This window comes from Hemicordylus capensis, chromosome 10 (genome assembly GCF_027244095.1).
Source record: "Hemicordylus capensis ecotype Gifberg chromosome 10, rHemCap1.1.pri, whole genome shotgun sequence".
Lineage (NCBI taxonomy): Eukaryota > Metazoa > Chordata > Lepidosauria > Squamata > Cordylidae > Hemicordylus > Hemicordylus capensis.
In genome coordinates, this window is record NC_069666.1 from 18,732,438 (window position 1) to 18,759,281 (window position 26,844).

General features: G+C 50.6%; 2 protein-coding genes across 5 annotated transcripts in view; one reads left to right on the forward strand and one right to left on the reverse strand.

The window, feature by feature from the left end:
* On the forward strand, positions 1 to 13,546 carry FAM219B (family with sequence similarity 219 member B). 3 transcript variants are annotated; one of them, XR_008311396.1, is made up of 7 exons: positions 1 to 156; positions 2,223 to 2,319; positions 3,931 to 4,021; positions 6,134 to 6,211; positions 6,984 to 7,032; positions 8,693 to 10,626; positions 10,788 to 11,967. XR_008311396.1 is itself a non-coding variant. In XM_053271981.1 (6 exons), exons 1-6 carry the CDS (start codon positions 79 to 81, stop codon positions 13,378 to 13,380), a joined length of 468 nt encoding a protein of 155 aa, XP_053127956.1. In that variant the 5' UTR covers positions 1 to 78; the 3' UTR covers positions 13,381 to 13,546. The 3 variants fall into 3 exon arrangements, 2 of the variants coding, with proteins under 2 accessions (XP_053127956.1, XP_053127955.1); XM_053271981.1 differs by lacking the exons at positions 8,693 to 10,626; positions 10,788 to 11,967 and adding an exon at positions 13,306 to 13,546; XM_053271980.1 differs by having other exon boundaries at positions 8,693 to 11,967.
* The window catches only part of MPI (mannose phosphate isomerase), a 24,154-nt gene continuing 10,665 nt past the window's right edge, over positions 13,356 to 26,844 (reverse strand). For both annotated transcript variants that reach the window (XM_053271974.1, XM_053271975.1), the window contains exons 3-9: positions 26,143 to 26,270; positions 24,265 to 24,465; positions 23,349 to 23,490; positions 22,069 to 22,251; positions 20,691 to 20,864; positions 18,474 to 18,682; positions 13,356 to 17,872 (exon numbers count right to left, since the gene is read on the reverse strand). In XM_053271974.1, the coding sequence (XP_053127949.1) occupies positions 17,654 to 17,872; positions 18,474 to 18,682; positions 20,691 to 20,864; positions 22,069 to 22,251; positions 23,349 to 23,490; positions 24,265 to 24,465; positions 26,143 to 26,270 (1,256 nt within the window). In that variant the 3' untranslated portion in view covers positions 13,356 to 17,653. The remainder of the gene's footprint in view (positions 17,873 to 18,473; positions 18,683 to 20,690; positions 20,865 to 22,068; positions 22,252 to 23,348; positions 23,491 to 24,264; positions 24,466 to 26,142; positions 26,271 to 26,844) is intronic.

Consider the following 26,844-nt stretch of genomic DNA (forward strand, 5'->3'; position numbering starts at 1 on the left):
GATTGGTGGGTAGCCTGATGACGATATTGAGGGGGCGTGGCTTTGCGGCGGCCGGCTGGTGTGCTGGTGGAAGCGGCCATGGCGACGGGAGATGGGGGCGAGGAGCCTTCGAGGCGGAGGGAGGCCGCGCCGCAGCCCGGCCCGAGCGGCGACGTGGTGAGAGAGGCCGTCGCTCCTTCGGGGAGGGGCCTGGGAAGGGGTAGGGGCACCTGGCTTTGCCTTAAAGGCGAGCTCGGGGCTCAGCTAAGAGCCTTTGGCATTCCATAGCCATGCCAGTGGCCCAGCTCACTGGTAGTGGCCACTAGCCAGGGGCGAAGGGTATGGAACTCACTGCTACAAGATAAGGCAGGCTTGCTCAACTTAGTCCCCCAGTTGTTTTTTGCACTACAACTTCCATAATCCCGAGCCACAGTGGCCAGTAGCCAGGGATTATGGGAATTGTAGGCCAACATCTGCAGGAGGGCCGAATTTGAGCCGCCCAGAGATAAAATGAAGGCTCTGCCCTCTTTTAAAGCTGTTTCCTTAATCTAAGGAAGTGGCTGCAGCTCTTTTAAAGCTATCTAAACGCATGACCATCACCTTATCTTGTGGCAGTGAGTTTCAGAAGTTGATGTGTTTTTAATATAAATGGACATCATGTAGGCCAGGGGAGCACAGTTTTGGCTTTACAGTTGCTGTTGGCTTTCAGCTCCCATTATCCCTGACTATTGGCCACAGTGGCTGGGGATGATGGGAATTGTAGTCCCAGTGATAGCTGGAGGGCTGCAGCTGGGTATAGGCGAATGTTGCTTATGGATGTACAACTTAGGGATGTAAAACCAACGCCATGTATGGAGTGTATGAAGGATGAATGGAAAGTTACCAGGAGAGGAGTATATGCAGGAGAACAGTAGGCAAGGCTGAGATAAGCAGAAAGGGCCGCATGCAGACGGAGATCTGGGTAAAGGGGGAGGTCTTTTGGTCTTTGAGACCAAAACCCTGAGAGGCAACAAGATAAAGGAAACTGGAGAAAATGAGGCAGATAAAGAAACTGGAGACTGAACATTAGTGGATGTTCTATGCTGTAAAATGGGGATAGGTGGCCTTGGCTATCCATCTCTTGCTGAACTACAACTCCCATCATCCCCTGCTGTAGGAAATTGGAGCTGGGGATGATGGGAGTTGTAGCTCAGCAACAGCTGGAGGAGAGCCAAGGTTGCCTACCCCTTCTATGAAAGGTCCCTGCAAGGTGAAGGCAAAGCGAGAGACCCCAGCTTCGGCAAAAGAAGCATTGATATGTTATCAAGACTCTGTCTACTTCATGAGCACAACTTGGGTTGGCCACCCAAAGCATGACCCCAACAATTAGGTTACTCTGTGAATGAGTGGGGCGGATGTGACTCACTTTCTCGGAATTTATTTCTATGAAAGCTTCATAAAATAGTTGTAGTAGAAAGCATAAAGCTTCTGTCTGCCAACATGTCCTGTCCTGCTAGAAGTCATGATGGGGTGTGTTGTGGAAATGGCCTTTATCTTGTCAGTCCTGACTTTCCTGCCCATCCACTTTGGCAGATGACCCCTGTGTGTTGTATATACAGTGGCATCATAAGAGAGGGAGAAAAAAAATGTTTTCTTTCTGATTACTTCCTCCATGTTGTGTCCTTTGTTATAAGCCTTTTGTTTGTAAACTAACTCGGGGAAGACCCTTGATCATTCTGGTTGACCTTGCATTATTATTAAGGATCATGCGCAGGAGCCTGGCAAAGTTGTCTTTGAAATAAATGGGATAAATAAATACATGGGATAAATATATTAATGAAATGGGATTGCGGCTTCTCCAAGGTTGCAGGCAGGAATCTCTCTCAGCCCTATCTTGGAGATGATGAACTTGGAGGGAGCTTGGAACCTTCTGCTCTTCCCAGAGCGGCTCCATCCCCTAAGGGGAATATCTAACAGTGCTCATACATCAAGTCATGCTTGCTACCACAAGACCAGCTCTCCTCTCCTAACTTGGGGTGGGGTGTGTGTCTAAGGATTGTTTTTGGGGGCAGTGAGGGGAGAATTGAAGAGTATCAAAATTTAGACAGAGTCACTTTCACAGAAGATGGCAAGTGCTATGAGATACAGTTAAGTTTGGAAAGGCAGGAGAATAATTCTCCTTGTTCATGACATTATTATTTGGGGTGGATCGTGTTAAACTGCAACTATAATTAAACATTAATGTAATATTTTGTTTCTAACAGGTGCAGAGGGACAAGAAGAGGACAAGTAGGGAAGCACCCTTGGAAAAAAGGGGGCCCTACATCATGAGCAAAGCTCCTTCTATTCATGACAAATTGCGTAAGTCAAAACCAGAATCTGTATATATCCCCTCTCTCCAAAAGGACCCCAACTTAGGTTGACCACCCATGTCACTGGAAGGAAATGGAATGACATATCAGTCTGGTGGGCAAATCAAAGTCAATGGAAGTTCTGCCAGCTTTCCTGCATATTCAAATGGCAAACCTTTGGGTTACACTGAGTTCTTCATCAAGCAGAATGGACAGGTAGTCTGATCAGGAGTTCTGTGTAACCTGAAAGCTTCCTTACTGCTACTCAAAAAGAAATACACCCAGTTCTGTTGTGCTATATTCCTGACTCTAACTAGGGTCAGTTTCTCTGTCTCAAGCTATTTTTAGTAGCTTTGCTTGCTTTAGGTGACAAACTCTTGCTATTTGTTATGCAATGTAGAGAAATGCAAAGCCTGCTTCCAAGAGCAAAATAAAATAATTAAAAAATTGTGCATAGACTGTTATCACACATAATCTAACTTAGAAAATCCTATTAAAAACCACAGAAGTGAGGTTAGTGGGTTATCTGGCACTCACAGTGTCTACTATCAGATCACCCTCCAGGGAATTAAATTAGTGAACAATAGGGCAGATCTCTTTATAGGAAACTGATCAGAGGCATTTGATGTCTTTTGGAACTTGTACTTTTGTTCTTATAAAGGAAAGGAAAGGTTGTGCCATCGAGTCGGTGTCGACTCCTGGCGACCACAGAGCCATGTGGTTTTCTTTGGTAGAATACCATTGCCTCCTCTCGTGCAGTATGAGATGATGCCTTTCAGCATCTTCCTAGACCGCTGCTGCCCAATATAGGTGCTTCCCATAGTCTGGGAAACATGCCATCGGGGATTCAAACCGGCAACCTCTGGCTTGCTAGGCAATTCATTTCCCACTGTGCCATTAGGTGGCTTCTGGTGCCCTTTATTTTCCATTGCACAAAACCCGGCATCATTTAAAGATATTAAATCATTTACAACAGGTAAAAAGAAAATCCACATACAAGGTATCCACCGCTAAGTTGGGTAATTTTGTCAAGTGTCCCTTGGCTGGCTCTTAGATCCAGAGAAAAATATTGGAAGGCCTGTGGTAAGAAAAGCTTATTATAGTTGAAACTTTGCTCTAAATCTGATGTTGAAAGATTATTTTAAAATATGACTCTGAAAAAATCCAATTCTTTAAAAATGTAGTCTCTATCCATCCTGATGGTGATCCCTTGGGATGCTCCCCATGATGGCCTCTGGCAAGATTTTGCCATGAGCCTTATTGGTAGAGCATCCACAGGGTGAATTCTTAAGCAGTCCCTGTGAAGCCCTGAGCCATTTTTGGAAGGGCGGTATATAAATCAAATAAATAAAGTAAATATTTGCATGATTCTGTCCATAGGATGACAGCAGTGTTGCCTGTAACAGGGATTCCCAGATGCTGGTTGACTACAACTCCCAGCATCCCCAGCTGCAGTGGCCTTTGGCTGGGGATTATGGGCGTTGTCAATAACGTCCGGGATGGAATCGCTGTTACAGGAAACGCTGGTTGATGGCTGTCTGGATTACGAGATGCAGTTTTTTCTAGCTGTGCGGAGGCAGCAGGGCACTCACTCGGTTTGTGTGGCTGCTTTGGATTTCAGAGCGACATCGGGAGATGGCGAAGGCGATGCTGCGGAGGAAGGGCGTGCTCTCGGGACCCGTTCGGCACCAGCCCAAGCCAGCGGCCAAGAGGTCCAGGACAGTTTCCTCCTAATTGTTGCATGGGGGTATGCTTTTCGGAGTTGCCCAGCACGCAGGGCGATTGGGAGCTGAGCATCCTGCTAACCCCTGCTAACTGGGCAAAGAGGCACCTTCTAACGTGGTGATTCTCTTCACTGAGCAGGGGGAGAGCAACTGGCCCTATCCACCCCCAGCACAGCATCCCTCCAGTGGCTGTTGCTGGTGTTTATCGTCTATTTCTTTTTCAGGTTGTGAGTCCTTTGGGGACAGGGAGCCATCTTTGTTTGTTTGTTGTTTCTCTGTGTAAACCGCCCGGAGCCATTTTTGGAAGGGCGGTCTAGACATCGAATGGATCAAGTAAATAAATAAAACCTGGCCCCGGGAATCTGTCTCGAGGACCGAGTAGCTGGGAGGGCTAGGAACAGTATGTGGACCCGATAGATGTAGAATAACTGATGCTCCTCGCGAGGGAGGCCAGCACTGGCCAATACCATTGGGCATGACTGCACTCGGGGGCGGGTTAAGCCTGTTGCCGCCCCCACTGCCGCGGCGAGGGGTGGGGTGGGGAGGGGGAAGTCCCGCCCTTTTTCTTCTAAAAGCCGCTGCTGCGGCGGGGTGGGGGGCCGCACAGCAGTGGCTGCGGGGGGGGGGTGTGGCGAGGGGGAAGTGCCCCATTTTATTTTAAGACGCCACTGGGTGGCAGCAGCTGCAGTGGGGAGGATGATGGTGGGGTGAGGGGAAGGCTCCTCCTTCTACCTTAAAGCAGCATCACTGCGTAGCGGGGCAGTGGGGTGGGGGGGCTCCTTCTAGATCCCCTCCTTCCTCCCAAATGAGTGCTCCTCCCTGTACACCGCTGTACTATGACTACGGATATTTATCTACCGCTCTTCGACCAAAGTTCTCCAAGCGGTTTACATGGAAAAAACCAAACACATAAAGAAGATGGATCCCTGTCCCCAAAAGGCGCACAATCTAAAAAGAAACATAAGGTAAACACCAGCGACAGCCACTGGAGGGGTGCTGTGTTGGGGTTGGATAGGGCCAGTTGCTCTCCCCGGGCTAAATAGAGAATCGCCGCTTTAACAGGTGTCTCTGCTCAATTAGCAGGGGCTTTGCTGCTGCCATCCCCAGAGAGGGGTGGCAAAATTTGCTGCTCTTCAAATTTCACTGCCATCGGCAAGTGCCTACTTTGCCTCTCCTTAAATCCGCCACTGACTGTGCTCGAGAATGGTGGAATCGACTTCCTTTGAGAGCCCTTGTATGTATGATCTTATGGTAGTGAGCAGTGGTCCTTCTCGCAGGGAATCCCAGAGGTTGTTAACTACAACTCCCATAATCCCCAAGCAAAAGCCATTGCACCTGGGGATTCTGGGAGTTGTAGTCAACCACAGCTGGGAATCTCTATGGGGGGGAACACTGGCAGTGAGCTTGAATTGCCCCCCTTTGCCAAGCAGGGTCTGCCTGGGTTTGCATTTGGTTGGGTGGATACATGTGAGCGCTGTAAAGTATTCCCCTTAAGGGATGGGGCTGTAGCTCTTCCCAGAGTGGCTCTATCCCTTAAAGGGAATATCTTCCAGTGCTCACACGTCGAGTCTCCCATTCACATGCAACCAGGGTGGACCCTGCTTAGCTAAGGGGACAAGTCATGCTTGCTACCACAGGACCAGCTCTCTTCTCTAGTACCCTCTCAAGTACATCAGGTTGAGACACACGGACTTATCCAAGGCTGCTTCGTGGCTAGGTGAGGATCTGAACATCAGTCCTCCACATCTGAACACAGCACTCTCCTACTACAGCAAATATCTATATTCCATTTTTCAGTGGAAGTGCTCACAGTGCTCAAAGCAGTTTACACAGGGGGGAAAAAGAACAAGGAGAAGATGGTTCCCTGTCCCCAAATGGCTAACAGTCTTCAAAGAAACCAGGCAGACACCAGCAACAGCCACGGGAGGGATGCTGTCCCTCTTTGCTAAATATGAGAATCACCACTTTAAAAAGTGCCTCTTTGCTCCGTTAGCAGGGGTTAGGCGTACTCTGCCCACTGCCCCACACTGCTGTTTGTTTTCTTTTTCTCTCGCTAGAGGCTCCTTATTGAATGGTGTCTTTCCCCCCCCTCCCCTCCAGGTCGGTGAAGTTCAACAAGGGCTATGCAGCTCTCAGCCAGACCTCAGACGAAACCCTGGTGTCCCTGGAGTCTGACAGGTGACTGGGACCAGTTTGACGGCTTGGGGTGGGAAGGGCTCCAGCAGTCTCCATACTGGCGAGGCCCTAGCAGGGTTCTCCCTGATTTTTTTGCAACTGTGTGCAGAATGAGTTTTGTTCTGGGTGGCAGGATCAAGGCAGTGTGTGCCCAGATGCATTCAGAATGGGGCCTTCCTGATTCAACCTGTGGGGGATCCAAAATGAACTGAGTGCGCATGAAAAAACTTTTGAGCGCCAGCACGTGTGCACGCCTTAGAGGGAACACTGATCCCCAGCTGCAATGGCTTTTGCTTGGGGATTATGGGAGTTGTGGTCAACAACATCTAGGAATCTCTGTCCTCGTCCCAGGGTCAGCAACATGCCGCTCTTCAGATGTTGATGGACTACAGTGCCCATAACCCTCAGTCCCATTGTATTGCTGCTGGGGGTGATGGGTGTTGTAGTACAGCAACATCTGGAGACTGCCACACACGGCCTCCCCTAATTGCCTAGCCCCGTTCACATGTTCAACCCTCGTACAAACTGTGTATTTATGTATAAGTTTTTGAGACATGATGTCCCCCTCCTATCTGAACCCTGCAGGTTCATTTCCAAAACGGACACGAGTACAATCTTCCCCACAAACGCATGGACATGTGTCGGCACATGAACCTGCGCACCCGCAAACAGGAGTCTGACCAGGGCTCCTGTTGCTTCCCCAAATGAGCCAGGATCCCAGAATGTGCAAGAACGGTCCTCTGGCTTGTCCTGACATTGAGTCTTTTTCTCCTAGTGACGGGGAGCTAGAATCCAGATGTTCCTCCGGTTACTCTTCTGCAGAGGCAAGTCTGGCATTGGATATATCGCTAACGTACACTCAAGTGGGTCTGCACAGTGTGCACTTTCTCCAGTAAACCCGTTAGACAGTGGGGAGCAAACGCTGGTCTCTGGTGGGCCTTGGGGTGCCTGGGAACCACCACTCATGGATCCCTTTCAGATCGTTTCATCAAAGACCCATGCAAAGGTGACCGTGCTGGGAGGGATTGGGAGAGAGGGAGAGAGAGAGATTTGGTCACCCTTCTTCCCCCCTTTTCTTTCTGAACCAGACCTTAACCATTTTTCTTAGGGTCTAGGGCCAGCCCAAACATTTAGGAGCCAGACAATGGACACAGGCCAGTTTAGTGGTTGATACTGAAGTCGCAAGCCATCCGTTGGTCTTCTCTTTATCCGCTTTAGAAGTAGCGTACTGAGAACAGAATCGGGGCTGCTTGGGACCAAGGCAGATTTTCTTAAATAACTCTGCCTCTGAATACCCGAGACTGTGTACCAGATTTAAATTTCTAGGTGCCATGGCTCCCTGGCACCTGGGGTTTGTCCGCTCTTGGCCCAGCAGATTCTGTAGTTTGCACAAAGAGTGGAAGCTTGGGTGCCAGTTCTAGCCACCTTTCATGGCTTGTTTTCTTGAATAATTCCCAGGTCCAAATACACAGTTTGTTTTTACAATCAAGACTCTGAGGCATTTGTCAGTGTTTGCCCCTAAAATAATCTCTATCCACACTCACAGACGCAGGAAAGTGCCTCCTCCCGAGTCAGATCCTTGGTCCATCTAGTGCAGTATTGTCTACACAGACTGGCAGCGGCTTCTCCAAGGTTGCAGGCAGGAGTCTCTCTCAGCCCTATTGGAGATTCCAGGGAGGGAACTTGGAACCTTCTGCTCTTCCCAGAGCAGCTACATCCATTAAGGGGAATGTCTTACAGTGCTTCACGCATCAAGTCTCCCCTTCATATGCAACCAGGGCGGACCCTGCTTAGCTAAGGGGACAAGTTATGCTTGCTACCACAAGACCTGCTCTCCTCTCAATCCCTTTCTGAGACTAGATCTGATGTGGTGTGGGGGGAACTGCCTGTCTCACCATCCACAGTGATGATCATGTAATCATGGTTGCAGTCAAGGGATTGCTACCACTCTGGAATAGCAAAACACCTGCCTGTCCATTCCCTAACTCTCTCTGCAGTCATCCAGGCTAGAATCGTGTCCCTTTATTTATAGCACACTCTTGTGTGCGGCATTTGAGACAACACATCTCACATGGGACTGCAGAATTTACACACAGTCCTAATGGTGCAGCGAGGAAATGACTTGCCTAGCAAGCATTTGGTTGCCAGTTGGAATCCCCACTGGTATGTTTCCCAGACTGTGGGAAACACCTCTATCAGGCAGCAGCAATATAGGAAGATGCTGAAAGGCATCATCTCACACTGCACAGGAGGAGGCAATGGTCAACCCCTCCTGTATTCTACCAAAAAGAAAACCACAGGACTCTGGTCGCCATCGACTCGACCTCACCGACTCGACACCGAGTCGACGACACACTTTGCTGTGTGCAGAATATGCATCCTCCTGAATGTGAAGTTGAAGCTGTTAGTTGCAGGTTGAGGAATGCCACATTCCCGCAGTCGGCCCCTGGGAGAAGTGTTCACCTGCTCTCCTTTGCTCACCAGGTCAATCAGGATCTCAGCCGTCAGCTCCTGCAGGACGGTTATCACTTGGACGAAATCCCAGATGACGAGGACCTTGACCTCATCCCCCCCAAGCCAGTTTCCTCCCCGCTTTGCTCTTGCTGTGCTGGGGCGTCCTGCTCCATCCAGTAAGAGGGGGCTCGAGGGGCTGCACGGCACAGGTCAAGACCACCAGCACTTTCTGCCTTGGGGAAGCGCGGGCGCCTGGCGAAGGCCGCAAAACCCCATCCCAAACCTGGTCAAACCAACTGGGTGTGGAGAGAAGGCTGCTTGCGGGACGGGGCGGACAGGACATGCCGTTGCACTACAGCCCCGTGCTTGGGGCTCCGAGCACCCGCCTCGCGCTAGCTCCGTGGTGCAATATGAGGTGCGAGCGCTTGGGGGAGCGTGGCCGGATCACGGCTCTGCCCAGCCTTGCCTCTGTGTGCAGGAGGCTGCACAGAGAAGAGGCAGGAGGAATGAGCTCCCTCTCAAGGGCGAACCTACCAAGTCTGTCTTCTGGAAAGGGAATAATAGGTCAAGGCCGCTTCCCTAGTCTACGGAATGGCAAAATTACTTGGGATGGTGCAAAAAGCAAAAGAGAAGACCATGCCACGCACGTTCGACGGAAGCAAGTCAAGCTGTTCCACTGACCGCCGGTGCTTAGGCGGCCTCTTTGTAGGGCTGTGAAGTCTTTCCCGGAGACGCCTGTAAGGGAGATCTGAGAAGTTCCTTTCTCGAGCGACATGGGCAGGTTTTTAGCCTCGCCAAGTTTCCGGACGCCTTCAGTGCGTTTTGAAGCCGTGGCTGGCTCTCCTTTTCGCCCCTGTCCCCGGAGGACTTCCCGAGCGGCTTGGATTGGGAGCGGCGTGGCCTGGGATCGGGCCCTGAGCACTGAAGTGGAGGAGATCTACCGGCACGTTGGGTGCGTCTTCTTAGAGTGAAGGGTGGGGTTGACACCTTCTGCCTTGGGGGCTGGTCCCCTCTGGGCAGAAAGGCCAAGGGTGACCTGCATATGGAACTGACCGTTCCTCTGGGAAGGGCTGGAGCCTCACGGCAGAAGACTGACCCTCGTTAGTTGCTGGTTGAGGTCACTGCAGCAGCAATTACTTTGCCGAGGGGTTGTCTTGATGCAGACAAGCTCGTGTTCTTCTTGCTCCCCCTCCCTGCTCAGATGTGAAAGGCAGGCTCAGGAGAGAAAGATGGAGATTGGTGCAAGGGATCTTGGCATCCCGTGTTGGCCACAGTTTTAACATCCCGTGGTGCCTGCATCGGAACGATCAGGTATCCAGCTCAGTGACAACTCCTGGGGCCTCTGTTCAAGGATGTTTTCATTTGTTACTCATGAAAAAATATGTTCTCTATCTCAACCCGCCTTCGCACACAGGGTCCCCTTTAAAGGCTATAGAAAATGTGGCTTCTCTTCTCATTTCAGGCTGCTTCATAGATGCAATTTTTTTCCCATGTGAACTGCACGGTCATGCTCTGCCCTGTCTTTCTGTACACAGCTCTGCTGTCTAAGTTATACAGTGGCGGTACCCATGGGAAGTTGAAGGTTCCCCGTGGGGGTGATCTGGCTTTTGTCTCTCGTGGGATAGGACAGGGTATTGTACAGACGCAAACACTTACCTGTTGCTCCATTGGGAAATACGGCCGGCAAGTGAAGGGAAAAGAACTCTGTTCTTGCCTCTTTCATCCCATCAGTAGAAGGAGACTTTGCGTATACAGGTTTTTTTTAGAGCTGTTCACTGCTTGAGCCACATAGTTATGGAGGCCACTGTGAGTTGCTTTTATTTATATGGGTGCTGCATGCTGCCTCCTTTGCCTGCAAGGCTCAGAACAACAGCGCAGGAAGGAAGCACTGTCGGCATTATAGATCTTTCTCATTAATGTGGATGGCAGAGTTTTGAGGTGAGCCCCCTTGCGAGTGATTTAAAGTGGGGGTTCCCAACCTTGGCTCCCCAGGTGATGTTGGACTACGACTGCCATCATCCCCCCCCACCACAGTTGTGGCGGGGGATGATGGGAGTTGTAGTCCAACATAAATTTTGGCAGGGGGTGATGGGGGCTGTAGTCCAACATAATCTGGGGAGCCAAGGTTGGGAACCCCTGATTTATGGGATGGGATTCTCAGTGACTTGCCTGTGCTTCTTGAGCAGTCTCCTTGAGCTTGTTCATTGGGAGGGGGTGCAGCAGGCATAAGACTTCCATATCCGTGTCCATTCGCGTGGACACTCCTGTTGCATTAGTTTTCAGGGTCTAGAGCCTCCGCAGCCTAGAGAGCAGCCCTGGGGATGAGGTCTTCAACACCACTCACAAAACCTGAGCAAGTTGCCCCTGTGCTGTTCTGGGTTCCATGCAGCTTGTAGCCAAAGACTGTTCATTTTGTGGCCTCGAAACCTTATCAGTAGGTATGAACTTGCTGGCGTGTAGGCGTGGCTCATGCAGAGCCTCGTGACCGTATATCGGCACCTTCGCTCCTTGCTTTCTAGCTATTCCTCCCAGGCGATATTCCCTTGGATGAATGTCCAAAGATGGGACCTGGGAAACTGACAGTTCCCAGTGGCGGTACCCATGGGAAGTTGAAGGTTCCCGGTGGGGGTGATCTGCTGATTTTTGTCTCTGGTGGGATAGGACAGGAGAGAGTACAGATACAAATGCTTATCGATTGCTGCATTGGGAAATGTGGCCAGCAAGTGAAGGGAAAAGAACTCTATTCTTGCCTCTTTCATCCAGTCAGTAAAAGGTGAGTTTGTGTATACAAGTTTTGCAGAGCTGTTTACTGCTAGAGCTACGTAATTACAGAGGCCACTGCCAGTTGCTTTTATTTATGGGGGTGCGGCAAGCAGCATCCTTTGCCTGCAATGCTCAGAACCTCCACTGAGAGCCTTTCGGGGACTGAAGGGAAATAGCTGCTCTCTGAGCTTGGGAGATTCATTCTAAGTTAGTTGCAATAAGTTCTAACAGGGTGTGTGTGCTTATTTCCTTTTAAGAACCAAAAACACTAGCAGGTTTGTAGAGGGGAATTAATTGGGCCTTGTGTTCCCAAGCAAGCCCTGAAGACAAAATTTCCAAATACTGGGAAACTTCAGTGAAAAAGACTGACACTACTGCCCAGTAGGGGGGTTTAAAAAGCTGCCTTAAAATATTTAAAATGCACAGAGGACAATCTTATTGGAGATCTAATTCTATTGTATATACAGAGAACTACTTGGCAAATGGTTTTGTATGTTTTGAACAAGGAAAGTATATATCAATAAAACTCTACCTGAACAGCACGTTTGTATTCTGTTAGACAAACAAAAACATACATACCCCTTTCAGCTAATACAACAGTTGTGATATTAAAACAGCAAGCACCATATGCGGTCTAGGTCCAGAGTGACTTTTGCTGTCAGTTTCCTTTTACTGTCTTGACACAAACTGTACCTGCTTAGGATTGATATGATCGTGTTGCACTGTTTGTACAGGCAACTGAGGGACATGTGTGGACTGATGCAGACTCTTATGCTGAACTCTGTTTTTCCTAGAAATGCATCTGAACTCAAATCTTTTGAAGGCACTCGTCAGTCAGCCAGCAGCGGCCCTCCTGCATATATTGGCCTACAACTCCCATAACCCCTAGTTTTTGGCTACAGTGGTTGGGGATTATGGGAGTTGTAGTCCAAAAACAGCTGGGGGGGGGCTAAGTTGAGCAGGCTTAACCTGTACTTTTAAAGGGGGTCAGCCACCTAATGGCGCAGTGGGGAAATGACTAGCAAGCATGAGGTTGCCGGTTCGAATCCCCGCTGGTATGTTTCCCCAACTATGGGAAACACCTATATCGGGCAGCAGCGATATAGGAAGATGCTGAAAGGCATCATCTCATACTGTGCAGGAGATGGAGATGGCAATGGCAAACCCCTCCTGTATTCTAGCAAAGACAACCACAGGGCTCTGTGGTCACCCCGACTAGCACATGTTACCTTTACTTTAAAGGGGGTCATCTTAAAATTCAGTCATCTTCTATTCAGGTAAATATGGTAAGCATGTTTAAGATCAAGCTGCAAGTCACCATGCATCTAGGGCAAAGACTATACAGGGTAGACAACCTTGGTACTCCAGTTGTTGAACTTCAACTCCCATCATTCCCAGTGGCTGGGGATGATGGGAGTTGTAGTTCAACAGCAGCTGGCAACCTTTCCAAGGTTGCTTATACACCTACCAGTCTGCAGTTCTTTAAGATCAAGGAACAGTAACCACAAGGTCTCTTCCTGCTTCCCCCCCCCCACACCCCCTCCCACCAATTTTTTTTCTACTTAGCAACTTGTAAGCTTGGGAAAAGATTGTGTATGGTCTCCTCCTTGGTTCTTCCTCTGATATCCCTGAATTTGGAATGTCTGTCTTGATCAGCTTACTGAGATGACTGGTGATAAAAATCCTCAGCTCTGGGAAGAGCAGAAGGTTGCAAGTTCCCTCCCTGGCTTCTCCAAGATAGGGCTGAAAGACTCCTGCCTGCAACCTTGGAGAAGTCGCTGCCAGTCTGTGAAGACAATACTGAGCTAGATGGACCAATGGTCTGACTCAGTATATGGCCGCTTCCTCTGTTCCTAACTCTTACTTGGTTCTCTTAACAGTGTGAAAATGCAGTCATTCTAGTCCAAGAAAAGGTACACACAAGACAAAGTTTCCAGCTTATTTTTCTGCAGTGACTTTTTTATTTTGCCAACTTTAACTCATTGCAGTTGACTCTTAACAATGGAAGATGTACCCCCAAGGAGAACTTTGGGTTATCTCTTTTCCTTACCCATTGTGTTATATTATTATTAGCAGCGCTAAATCGAGCTATGGAATACAATACAGAATGTAGGAGGAGAACTGGTTCTTAAGTGGATTTCTGTTGCATGCTGTCTCTGGATCACGGGTCTCTCTCTGCAGGGTAGGTTGGGTACCAAATCTCCCCACCACCATCTAAATCACAGCTCTGAGACCACAAAACCTGCAGGAGTGGCCTCTAGAACCCAAATCAACATGTTCTTAAACAAGAAACCAGTCTCTCAGATGCTTAAGCTCAGATTCTGGCTCAGAACTTTTAAGATGACATCTCCTTCCACCAACTTCGACCACTTCATTTGAAATTGCCCTTCTGCTGTCTAGCATCTGTTTAATTCAAGAGCAGCAGCTGATTTTTGCAGTCAGTCTTGGATCTTTTGGCACACAATGGCATCAATCCTGCTTAGCACCCTGGGCAGGGAGGAGTTGTTCCCTATGTGAATGCAGAAGGAAATTGGTCTCTCCCCCCCACTTAAAAAAACACCCCTAAAATATATTGAGCCCTATGTGAATGGGCACAAGTGCCCTTGTAGGCGTTGGTGTGAAGTCAGAGTCATTAGCAGTATTCCCAAGAACTAATTGCCACCTGTTGACTACAACCCCCATCATCCCCAGCCAAAGGCCACTGCAGCTGGGGATAATGGGAGTTGTAGTCAGCAATATCTGGGAATCCTTGTTACATGGAACACTAGTCTTTAGATCAAAATGAGCACATTTGCTCTCTCTGTGCAAACAGGAGCCCTAGATTGTCTTAACTTCCCCCCCATGGGAGCTTGGGGATTGTAGTTTGGTGAGGGCTCTAGCACTTTACCCTGCCCAAAGATCCTTCAGGTGTTCAGGGTGAGAACCACCGCCATGATGCATCATATTGCAGCACTGACATACCCAGAGTTTGGGGCACAATCTTTAAGGGAAGGAGGCAACCTTGGTTCTCCAGGTTTTGTTGAACTACAACACCCATCAGCCCTTGCCACAATGAATTGTGGCTAGGGATGATGGGTGTTGTAGTTCAGCTGGAGAGCCCAGGTTGCCTTCGCCTGCTTTAATGCTTTGTGCCCAAGAGCAGAGAGAAGGGTTGAAGCAGAGGTGCTCACAGCTATTCAAATGTGGCTCGTGCTATGAACTGAAAAAGTGTTGTTGCAAAGTCTGATGTCTAAATAAGAGGCATCCCTCAATGTTAAATTTAATGGCCAAGATGCCTGCCTGCCCGCCCATCTCCTTGCTTTAATACCCAACCCACTGGATCAGTTTTAAAATGTCTTCCAAACTTATGCGATTGCCTCCCAAGGTGTAGTAACAGAACTGTAAGCTGTGGAATACAAGGCTAGCCAGCCACCACAGGCTAGGCCAGGGGTGGGGAACCTTGGCACTCCAGCTGTTTTTGGACTACAACTCCCATAATCCCCAGCCACAGAGGCCAATAGCTAGGGATTATGGGAATTGTAGGCCAACATCTGCAGGAGTGCCAAGGTTCCCCATCCCTGGGCGTTTTCCGTTTTCCTTTCTCTCTCCTGGGCTGGGAAGCTGCTTCTTTGATTAGGGGAGCAGATGGCAAAGCAGTGCAAGAAAAGGACATGCTGGGTGGAGGGATGAGCCTGTCCCAAGCAGGAAAAGAGAGCACCACTTATACTTAACAAGGAGCTTTGAGGAGGGTGGGGGGTGGGGGGAGGAACCAGACAGAAGCCAGAGCAAAAGGACCTGGTGCTACCATGTAAACAAAGCCAGCTGTAGAATCAGCATGGAAAGTGGGAGCAGGAAGCTTCCTGTATGTCACCAGCTGCTTTTGGACTACAACTCCCATCATCCCCAACTACAACTGCAGGAGTTCTAGTCCAACATCTGCAGGAGGGCCAAAGTTGTGCAGCCCTGCTGCAGAGGTCCTCAACCTCATGGCCACCTGATGTCAACTACAACTCCCATCATCCCCTGCCACAATGGCCAGAGCAGGGGTAACGGGAGTTGTCGTCCACCATCTGGGGACATGAGGTTGAGAACCCCTGCTAGATGGTGAGAAGGTACTGATGCCCAGAGCTTGCCCAAGATGACTACTTCAGCCCCAAGGGCCCCTTTGAGGTAGAGGTTGGTAGTAGTCTAGACAGATGCACCGGGATGTAGCTTTGTACAAGAACACGCCGTCCGTTCCCACCAGAGCAAACCTTGCTAGGGAAGGATCACAAGGCAACAGCAAATAGCCCCAAGGAGTCAAAAGGGGCAACTTCTAGCCCAGCTCCGAGGCTTCCCGAGAACAGGAACAGCTCCTCTTGGGAAGCCTGGGTGTGCACGCACATGCCAAAGAGGCACAGGTGCCTCTCCTTCCCAGAACACGGTTTGCTCCTCTCCCCGCCACCCCAGCGTTAATGAGAGCCATGCTGCCTGCAGGCTGGCCATTCATCCGGTATAGCTGTGCGGCAACCGTGCAGCTCTACCAGAGGAATGAGCAGCCTGAAGGCAGCACGGGGTGGGAGAGAGGAACAAACAGAGCTCAGGAAGGAGAGGCAGCCGAGCGTCCCGCACATGCACAGCTTGTTGGGACAAGACACTCCTGCCTCAGAGTGTCATGGCTTTGAGCAGGGCTACTCAGCTTCGGTCCTCCTGCAGATGTTGGCCTACAACTCCCATAATCCCTGGCTATTGGCCACTATGGATGGGGATTACGGGAGTTGTAGTCCAAAATCAGTGGGGGGGGGGACCTAAATTGAGCAGGCCTGGCTTAGAGAATGGCTTCCCAAGCTGTGTTCCTCCAGCAGTCAACTACAACTCCCATCCCATCAGTCAACTACAACTCCCATCCCATCAGCCCCAGCTTCAATTTGAGGGTGATGGGAGTTGTAGTTCAGGAACAGCTGGACGACCACAGCTTGGGACCCCTTGGCTTGCAGGCCTGCTCAACTTGGGGCCCCTGGCAGTTTTTGGACTACAACTCCCACAATCCCCAGCCACAGTGGCCAACAGCCAGAGATGATGGGAGTTGAAGGCCAACATCTGCAAGAGGGTCGAAGTTGAGCAGGCCTGACTTAAGAGGCTCTTCCACAGGGCGATGGGTGAGAAATGGTTCTCAGGCATTCTCCCAAACCCTCTCCCCTGTGCTGGTGGGGCAAAAGAACACCCCCTCCCCCTTGCAACGTAGGTCTGTTTCATTACCTTCACACAATAACTGGTCTGTAGGCCATTGCCCCACAAAACACACCGGGATCTAGTTCAAAGGAGGCAGCAATATATCCTGGAGCAGGGGCAGGGTTCCCTCCAACAGGGATTCCCAGATATTGTTGACTCCAACTCCCAGAATCCCCAGCTGCAATGGCTTTTGCTTGAGGATTCTGGGAGCTGGGGCCAACAACACCTGGGAATCCGTGTTAGAGGGAACACTGCTCAGGGGTTTCCAACCTGCGGCCCTCCCTAGTGTTGCTGAACCACGAGGTCGCTCACGCAGGTAGGGCGGTGGGTAGGCTGGCCGGCCTCCGCCTATCCCACAAGGCACTGCGCGGCGAACCTGGTGCCTTGAAGGATTCCCCCCTCAGACAGGCACTCTAGGCACCCGTCTCTGTGTCTCCTCGGCTGTGGAGCTGAGGAGACACACAAGCCTGGCCTCCGGGCTAAGGGAGTGCTTGCTCCCTTAACCTCGGCTAAAAGCCAGGCTTGGGAGCAGGGTCAGGCCTGGAGGAATCCGCACGGAGCCCAGCGCCCCAAACGAGCAGGCTAGACTGCCCGCAAGAACAGCTTCTACCACTCCCATCATCCCCAGACACAATAAGTTGTAGCTGGGGGTGATGGGAGTTGTAGTTCAGCAACAGCTGGAGGACTCCGGTTGGGAGCCTTCGGTCCTATGCGAAGCACGTAGCCGCTCTCTGCGGGCAGCCTGAAGTGCCGTCTCGGGGCACATCACACGGCGACTTGGGCCACTGAGTGACCAGCGGGGATGGTCCGGCTTCAAGGCGCAGAGCCGTCCGGCCTGCACTTCACTACCGTTAACGGACAGCACAGCCTGCCCAGGACGAAGCCAAGGATGTTGGGAAAAGGTTAGCGGCTGCATAGGGGTGAGTTCTACTGCTCGGGCTCCTTTTGGATGGGCGGAGAAACCAGCCGGACGGAGGGCAGGAGTCTGTTTCAATTGAGTAAGAGTCGCAGCTGGGGGAAAGGGCCAAGCACCCCACTTTATAAGAGGCAGCAGGCTCTGAACAGCAGCATCCCGGCGGCCGTGGACAGGTGCAGGGAGATGCTCTCGTTGGCAGAGATGAACACCACTGAGCCCGGGACCAGGCCCATCTCGGAGGCAGCAGCGGTGGAGGTGCCTGTGGCCGAACCCTGAACCACCAGCAAGATGCTCGCCGAGTCGATGGCTGAAACAAGGTACAGCTTCACAGAGGAAGGGATCTGCAAAGGAAAGCAGAGGGCTTACATGGGAGCAGAGGGTGCTGCCTTACAGGAAAAGGGGCTGCACCTGTGGAACTTCAGGCCTGCCAAGCAGCTGTTTTGAGAAAGGCCAAGGGACACAGGAAGCTGCCTTCTACCGAGTCAAACCCTCGATCCCTCTAGCTCAGCATTGTTTACCCAGACTGGCAGTAGCTTCTCCAGGGTTGCAGGCAGGAGTCTCTCTCAGCCCTGTCTGGGAGATGCTGCCAGGGAGGGAACTTGGAACCTTCTGCTCTTCCTAGAGTGGCCCCATCCCCTCAAGCAGGAACTACAATTTCCATCATCCCCAGCCACAATGTATTGTGCTCAAATGGAATCAGCCATCCAAATGCAAATCAGGGCAGATCCTGCTTAGGCAAAGGGGACAATTCGTGCTCACTGCTGCAAGACTGGCTCTCCACCTCATCACTCAACAGAGTGGGAGCACCTCACCATGGCACACACTGCAGGACTACAATTCCCACCACCCCACCACCACCAGGGGGTGATGGGAGTTGTAGTTCAACAGGTGGGAACCCCACAAACATTTACACGCACACACACACACGCACACGGAGCTTACCTCTATCCTCATGACAGAGAAATCTGGGATGGGTGGGTCATAGAGATAGATGAAAGGGTCCAGCGGGTTTTGAATGGGCACCAAAAGCTTGGAGCTCCTTGGGGCGGGTGTGTAGTTCAGCATTTCACACAAAGTCAGGACGTCAATGAACTTGGGGGTCAGCCCCGCTCGCACGGTGTTGTCGGAACATGCCATGCATTCAATGCAGTCTGCAGGATAAGAGAGCAAGCCATAAGCACATGCCGAGACAACGGCTCTCTGCCTCAACAGCACCAAGGAATCCTCTTTCCGCTGCGGATGGGAGATTTTAGAGATGTTTCTTTTTATATGAGACCAGAGGCGCTCTTGCCCCTGGACTTTGGGACTGAAGTCCAGGACCTCCACACCACCTGGGGGGGCCCCAAATCTGTCTGTCCTGGGTGGTGTGTGCCCTCAAGAACCTATGTGTTAAAAAATGATGCTTAACTTGGGGGGGGGGCCCTCCAATATTACCTAGGTTCATTCTCCCCACCGCCCCCACACCACAGCCCATTCTCCCTTGGTGGCCAGGCTGCTTTTCCTCAGCGGCCAGCGGCCGCTTCTCCTCGGCTGGCCATTTGCCGTCCTGGCGGAGGCCGCTTCCCCTGCACAGCCTGTGCAGCCTCCGGCCGTCCTGGAATCCACTTCTCCTCCCGTCCCCGTCGCTAATCTGCAGCTCTCTTGCAAGAGCTGCCCCGCGTGGGATTAGCGACGGCTACGCCTGGGAGGAATAAATCTATATATTTTTTAACACATTTGTATCCTGTCCAAAACACAAGTCTCTGTGATGTGCGCTATGTAGGGCTGCCTTGGACGTCGTTTGGAAACTTCAGGTAGTTCAAAATGTGGCAGCCAGATTTGTCTCTGGGTTACCCCGGAGAGACCACATTATGCCTGTTCTTAAACAGTTGCACCAGCCAGTACAAAGTGCTGGTTAATTACCTTTAAAGCCCTGAACGGCTTGGTTACCTGAGCAAGCGCCTTTCTTTACAAGATCCCCACCACTCATTGACACAACACTCGATCTTAGCCAAAAGGCTGAGAAACAAGCTGGGATTGGACCTTCTCAGTTGTCGCTCCTAAGTTGTGGAACACACCCACCCCACCCCACCCCGTGGATATGAGAGGATTGTCTTCCTTGGAGGCCTTCAGGAGAGCCTTAAAGACCCATCTTTTTAGCCTGGCTTTTGATGATACCTAGTTTTAATTGCAATCTGCTCTGAAATGGCTTTTGATTTTAATGTAAACTGCTCTGAACCACTTTAGGTATATAAATCGAATAAATAAAAGATTATATAATAAACCATTCAACTCGCTTCTCGTTGATCGTTCACAACAAATGCTCATATAGACAAGCAACAGTGCCATCTGACTCCCTTCAGATTCTCCCTGGAGAGAATCTGTCTATGTGGTCGCTAAGAGGCAACACCAATTTGACGGCACTGAATCAATCAGTATCTCCTTAGATCTGCCATCCAAAATGGCAGAAGGCAAGGCATTAAACTGCGCCAACGAAAAAGCTCTCCTCTGATTTAAGGTGGTCAAGTGTGTGAGGTATACAGCTGGCCAAGGGCAGTTCAAAAATCCACCTAAAGTACTACTGGGTGCTTTCCAGCCTAGCTCCTCAACAGCAGCAAAATGCCTCAGTTCAGGCAAGTCACTTTCAAAATGTAAACAGCAGGGGGAGAAGTCTCTTGGGGGAAAACAGCAACTTCCTTACACTGGATATATGACGTCCTAGCTCTATATCACAGCAATTAAATTCAAAACAAGGCATTGGCAATGTGAACAGCACCCTGCTGTCCACGTAGGGACTGTGGCGTCACAACCAAGTGTGGAAGTGCATTTCCAAGGTCCGACGTTACCCTGTTGCAGGGTCTGATCTGGAAAGTGCCCTGGTGAGAACGAGAGACTGCATCAATGTATGTGGAACGAAGCAGGAGAGGTGGTGCAGCAGTCAGGAACACTAACGCAGTAACACAGGGGGAAGGTACAAACAGAGGGAACAGCCACTAGGAAGTGCTCGTTATTAGCGCATGAAGAACTCCAACGGATGTTGAAGCAGACTCCTCTAAGAAAGGACCTTCTGTTACAAACACCTGCTTGATCCCTGAATTAGTGCAAACCCCACGTGAAACAAAAAACTGACGGCAGGGATCTGGCTGAAACGCCCAGAATTATTCCTCCATCTCAACTCACCTCCATAGAGATAGGCGTGAGGTTCGTTGGCTCCCAAGTACATGCACTCTCCGGGCTGAAGCTTCATCAGATTCAAGAAGTAGATGGCAAAGCAGCCGATGTCTCCAGGGTACTGGGAGTGCAACTTGAGTAGGAGTTCCCCGCAGCTTGAGGTGGTATCTTTCCCTGAAGCCGCTGTGGAACAAACACACACAGACCCCAGGAGGAGGTCTAGTGAGCACATCTGGTCCCTCAACTGACAATCAAGACCCTAACCCATGTGGCTGAGAGCTCTAAAAGGTGCAGAGCCGGAAAATGTCCACGCATCGAGAGAAAATCGCCTTGTCTCCCGTCCCACATTAATTCTGCAATCCCACCAGTGCTTAGGTCCATCGCAAACTACCTCTGCAATGGAAAGGTCACCACTGCACCGCCCTACCACTGAAGCATAGAGAGGTACGCCATTAATCATTTGAATTCAATTCCAGTTTAAGTTCATCAATAGAGTTTTTTTAACTCTCTGTTTCAGACATTAACTTTTAAAAAACGGTTTGGTAAATGGGTCTTAAGTTTTTGGGTGCATTTCATGCAGAATAATATTGAACTGTTTCCTTGCTTTGAGTTTTACTTTCATGGTGTAGTGGTTAGAGTGCTGGACTGGGACCAGGGAGACCCGAGTTCAAATCCCCATTCAGCCGTGAGACTTGCTGGGTGACTCTGGGCCAGTCACTTCTCTCTCAGCCTAACCTACCTCACAGGGTTGTTGTGAAGAGAAACCTAAGTATGTAGTACTTAGTACTTATGTATGTAGTACATACTACTTAGTATTTAGTACTAAGTATGTAGTACTCTGGGCTCCTTGGAGGAAGAGTGGAATATAAGTGTGTGTGTGTGTGTGTGTGTGTGTGTGTGTGTGTGTGTGTGTGTGTGTGTGTATTTATATATCTCCGTGTGTGTGTTTTACAAATATTTATTTATTTATTATTTCTCTATGTAAACCGCCCTGAGCCATTTCTGGAAGGGCGGTATAGAAATCAAATTATTATTATTATTATTATATCCTGAAAACCACCAAACAAAGAGGTTAAGATGATGCAGCCTGTCACCCACTCAAGCAAATGCTAATCTCTCTGTGCCAAATGCTAGCCTCACTCTGAGCGGCAGGCAGAACCAGAGTTCTCTTTCTTTTCCCCCATCTGTGTGCGGAATTAGTTTTGTTCTGGGCGTCAGTATCAAGGCAGGGTGCACGCACCTGCCTTCCCAATTCAACCTGAGCGGGATCTAAAATGAACTGAGTGGACATCAAAATGTGCATGAACACACACACACACACACACACACACACACACACACACACACACACACAGAGGCCTGAGAGAGAGCACTGGGCAGAACCAACCTTCTTGGGTAATCCGCTTCACCAACATGTTGAGCTGGTCTACAAAGACTTTCTTCTCGCTCTTCATCATCCTTGTGAAACAGATGCGCAGGGCGGCCGACACGCCCCGCGGGTCGTCGCCCACACTCCGCTCCAGCTGCTCGGCTGCCACGTTCCCAATCAGGGCTCGGAATTCGGGGACATCTGCAGGAACCAGACACGAAACGGGCCGTCAGCGAGCTCTGCCACACCCCTGCCCACCGGCCAATGATCTCCCCCAGTAGCGAGGAGCCAGGCCTCTGCCTAGGGCAAGCCTGCTCAACTTAGGCCTGCTGCCAGCTGCTTTGGGACTACAACTTCCATCATCCCCAGCCATAGTGGCCAATAGCCAGGGATTATGGGAGCTGTAGGCCAACATCTGCAGGAGGGCCGAAGTTGAGAAGCTCTGCCCTAGAGTCTCTTGCACAGGGGGAGGCAACAACAAATTGTGGCTAGGGATGATGGGAGTTGTAGTGCAACAGCAGCTGGAGAGTCAAGGTTGCCTAGTCCTACTCTAGCAGTCTCTGAGGCAGAGCTTCTCAAACTTGGGTCCCTGGATGTCACAGTTAAGACTACAACTCCCATCATCCCCTGGGGACCCAAGTCCTAAAGGAAATCTCCAGATTGGAAGTACATCATCCTCAGCCAAAATATTGCAGCTGAGCAGCGGAAAAGGGGAAATGGAGCAAGGGGGGAGAACAGTCCCTGAACCACAAAGGTCAGGGGGGGAGCCTCCAAGGCACCCCCTCACCCTTCCCCAGGACACCCCCTCACCCTCTCCTGTACCCAGATGGCAAATGAAGCGCTTGCCGGCTGGGGGCTTCTTTCCGTGTCTTGCTCACAGGGAGGCAGAAAATATAAAACCACCACCACCACCACCCAGCGCTGGAACAAAGTGCTGACTGCTGAGGACTGGGAGACAGTGTTCCCTGTAACCGAGAATCCCAGACGTTGTTGACTACAGCTCCCAGCATCCCCAGCTGCAGTGGGCTTTGGCTGGGGATGCTGGGAGCTGTAGTCAACAGCATCTGGGATTCCGTTACAGGGAACACTGCTGGAAGAGAGTCCAAACAAATCCTCCTCTGGGTAGCGGCCACGGAATCCCCTTGCCCAGAATCCTCCTCTGGGTAGCGGCCATTCCATTCCATTTTATTTATTCAGTTCTATCTATGTAAACTGCTTTGGGAACTTGGTTGAAAAATTTAAATCATTGGTTGCCTCCGACTTCCCTGCCCCTCTTGGCGACGCCATCATATGCTTACTCTGGAGAAAAGCCACAATCTCCTCCACCAGCCGGAAGCCACACAGTCCCTCGAACGGGGTCAGGGCTATGGCCATCTCTGGCTTGTGGTTCGCATCTGGGTAGTGCTCTGGATACTGAGCGTGAAGCTTCTCTGCCAGCTCCTGAAAGAAAGCAGAGACAAAACATTCCGTGTGGTTTCCTTCTACAGACGTCACAACGGGGCCTTGCTCATGGGCCAGGGGATGGCCAGTCATGGGTTCTGGGGGCTATTCACACCACAAGGAAGGGTAATTTGATGAGCCAGCGTGGTGTAGTGGTTAGGAATTTTCCCCCATCCTACCTGGTGATGCCAGAGATTGCACCTAGGACTAGGGATGTGCACGGAACTGGTGACGGCCAGCTCAGCAGCAGGGGGGGTTACCTTTAAGGATCAGGGAGGATGCCCTTACCTCCTCCGCCACGTTTCCCCCGCCGGCAGTCCTTAAAAGTGGTCCCGCGGGGCGGCAGCATACCTCTTGGGTGTGTGTCGGACCAGAAGTGCCCGGTGCACATGTGTAATGTGTGCATGCGCACTTCCAGTCCGACGCCTAAGCGGCAAGGAGGTCTGCTGCCACCTCGCGGGAACGTTTTTAAGGACAGCGCCAGTCGGGGAAACACAGGGAGGGGAGTAAGGGCACGGTCCCCGATCCTTAAAGAGCCCCCGCCCCTGTGTCCGAACCGATTCGAATGCCGGTTTCTGAACCGGTTCGGTGTTCTAGGAATAGAACGCCCAACTGGTTGGCGCACATCCCTACCTGGGACGGGCCGCAGCACTGGAGGATTTGACGGTTCAGTACCATACGCCCCATGCAAATGCCAGCATTCCACACAGAAGACCACGAGGGGAGAGAGAGAGCAAAATTCCCGTGCATTCCTCTCCGGAAAGTAGGCCTTACCTTGGTGGGATGGGCCTGGATTGACAAGGCGGAGTTCACAGACAGCACTTTGAACAAGAAAGGCAGGCGGCCCTGGAAGGCTTCTTTGACTTTGGAGCCCAGGCAGCCGGGGTTGTCCGCTATCCACTGCCCTAACGTCTTCTGGGGGATGCGGTTATCTAGAATCACGGCATCTCCTTTGGGGTGAGTGCCCATCCAGAGCTGAGAGGAAAGGAAGAAGACAACGACAGATCCATTAGAAAAGCAGCTGCTGGCTTCAGTAGAGATGTGCATGAACAGCCCGTGCACAGGCAGGCGACGGGAAGTGCTCTCCGCCCCGTCGGGCTGGCTCAAACGCCAGCACCCGAGCCGATTCGGCGCTTCCCACAGGAGGCGCCGAACCGGCTCGTGCACATCCCCAGATTTCCGCAGCAGGCCTGAAAAACCTGTAGCACAGGAAGATCTTCCAAGAGAAGCAAACAGGGCAGAGCGATCAGGGTGGGTTTGGGGGAATTTCCGAACACTTTTCACTGAGAAGCGTTTCCAGAGACTACAGCACAATCAATGCCATGCGGGCCAAATCTAGATCCCACAAGCCAAGTGGCCTCACCCTACTTGTGGCTACTCCTTTCCAGCCCTGTGGCTAATAATCGTTCCACAACTGCCAAAGGGGGGGTGGGAGGGAAAACACTGTGCAGCAAAAGACCACAAAATTCAAGAGGGACAGTCCAAAGTCGGCAGCCTTGACTCTCCAGCTGTTGCTGAGAGAGTTATTCTACAGAGATAAGGAACTTGAGATCCCTTCACTGGATCTAGGAATTGTTGACTGGTGTTTTATCCTAGTGGATTCTGGATTGACGCAACTGAAAAAGGCTGGAATAGGCCAAAACAAGTGATGCAGAGAATATAGGACTATGGCAATCAGGCACTGTGGGAATGAACACAGGATCTACTTCCATTCATTGTAGTCCCTGCAGAACATGTCAGGAGGTTCTGTTTGGGAATGAACAGTGAATATTATTCTTTGTGTATTTTATACCAAGACTACCAAATTATCTTTTGGTTATAAATCGTTTAGATCTGTGACCAGAATTTCTTGTAGCTTGTCAGTATATTAATTTTTATTGCCGAACAGTGAATGAGTTAAAAGGTAACATGTGCCGTTGAGTCGGTGTTGACTCCTGGTGACCACAAAGCCCTGTGCTTGTCTCTGGTAGAATGCAGGAGTGGTTTCCCATTGCCTCCTCCCGTGCAGTATGAGATGATGCCTTTCAGCATCTTCCTATATCACTGCTGCCCAATATAGGTGTTTCCCATAGTCTGGGACTGTTTCCCATAGTCTGGGAAACATACCAGCCGGGATTCGAACTGGCAACCTCCGGCTTGATAATCAAGTCATTTCCCTGTTGTGCTATTGGCTGCTGTTATTGGGTTACTTATAATGATTTTAAGTCATATTAATATAAATGTGTAATTACAGAAATCTGGCTTCTTTTGCACTTTGATTTAATTCCGAGTGAACCTACAGGTCTTGTTTGGTTTCATTTTCAGTGGAACTACAACTCCCATCAGCCCCGGCTACAATAAATTGTAGCGTTTCTCCAGGGCTGCCTGGGACAATCAATTGTGGCTGGGGATGACGGGAGTTGTAGTTCAACAACTGCTGGAGAGCCAAGGAATTCATCTATCATTTTATCTATTACCTATTTATCTATCAGGTCTCATTTTGTAAACAGTTGAGCATTGCAGCCTTTTTGCTTCTCCGTTCTTGGCTTTTAGATGGCTTTGTACTTTGGCGTTTGTCATTCTGTCTCCTTGATCATTTTGCTGCACGGCAGGAAAAAGGCGAGGAAAGGACAAGCACCAGTCTCCCAAGGGACCAGGGGATCAGGAACTCACCTCAGCATATGGCTTGTCTGCTTCGATCTGGGCCATAGGATCACTGCTGGCCAGGAGCTTGGCCACCTCGCTGTCCTGGCCTAGTTTGCCCCAGGCATAGTTCTGCACAGCACAGGCAAGAGGGAACACTGAGCGAGCAAGCACAGAGGAAAAGGAGGTTACCCAAGGGCACCGCGCAGGCCAAAATCGCTGGCATCACACACCATCCGCCAGTCGCTTCATCGCTGCACCGAGAAGTCTCCTGTGCATGGATCCCCCCCCAGTTGCTGGGCTTGTGGTGGCAAGTGTGAATTGCCACCTTTGCTAAGCAGGATCTGCCCTGGTTTGCATTTGAATGGGAGACCGTGTGTGAGCACCGTAAGCTATTTCCCTTAGTGAATATGGGGCTGCTCTGGGAAGAGCATCTGTGTGCTTGCGTGCAGAAGGTTAGGGCATCTCCAAGATAGGGCTGAGAGAAATTCCTGCCTGAAACCTTGGAGAAGCCGCTACCAGCCTGGGTAGACAATACTGAGTTAGATGGACCAAGGGTCTGACTCGGTATGAGGCAGCTTCCTGTGTTCCTATGCTCTTTTATAAATCAGGGCATGGTCGAAGGCAGGGTTCCCAATCTTGGGCCTCAGAGGTCATTCTTTGGGCTACTGCTTTCACACAAAAGTTAATCCCTCCCTACCCCCTAAGTGGGCAAAGAGACACCTTTTTAAG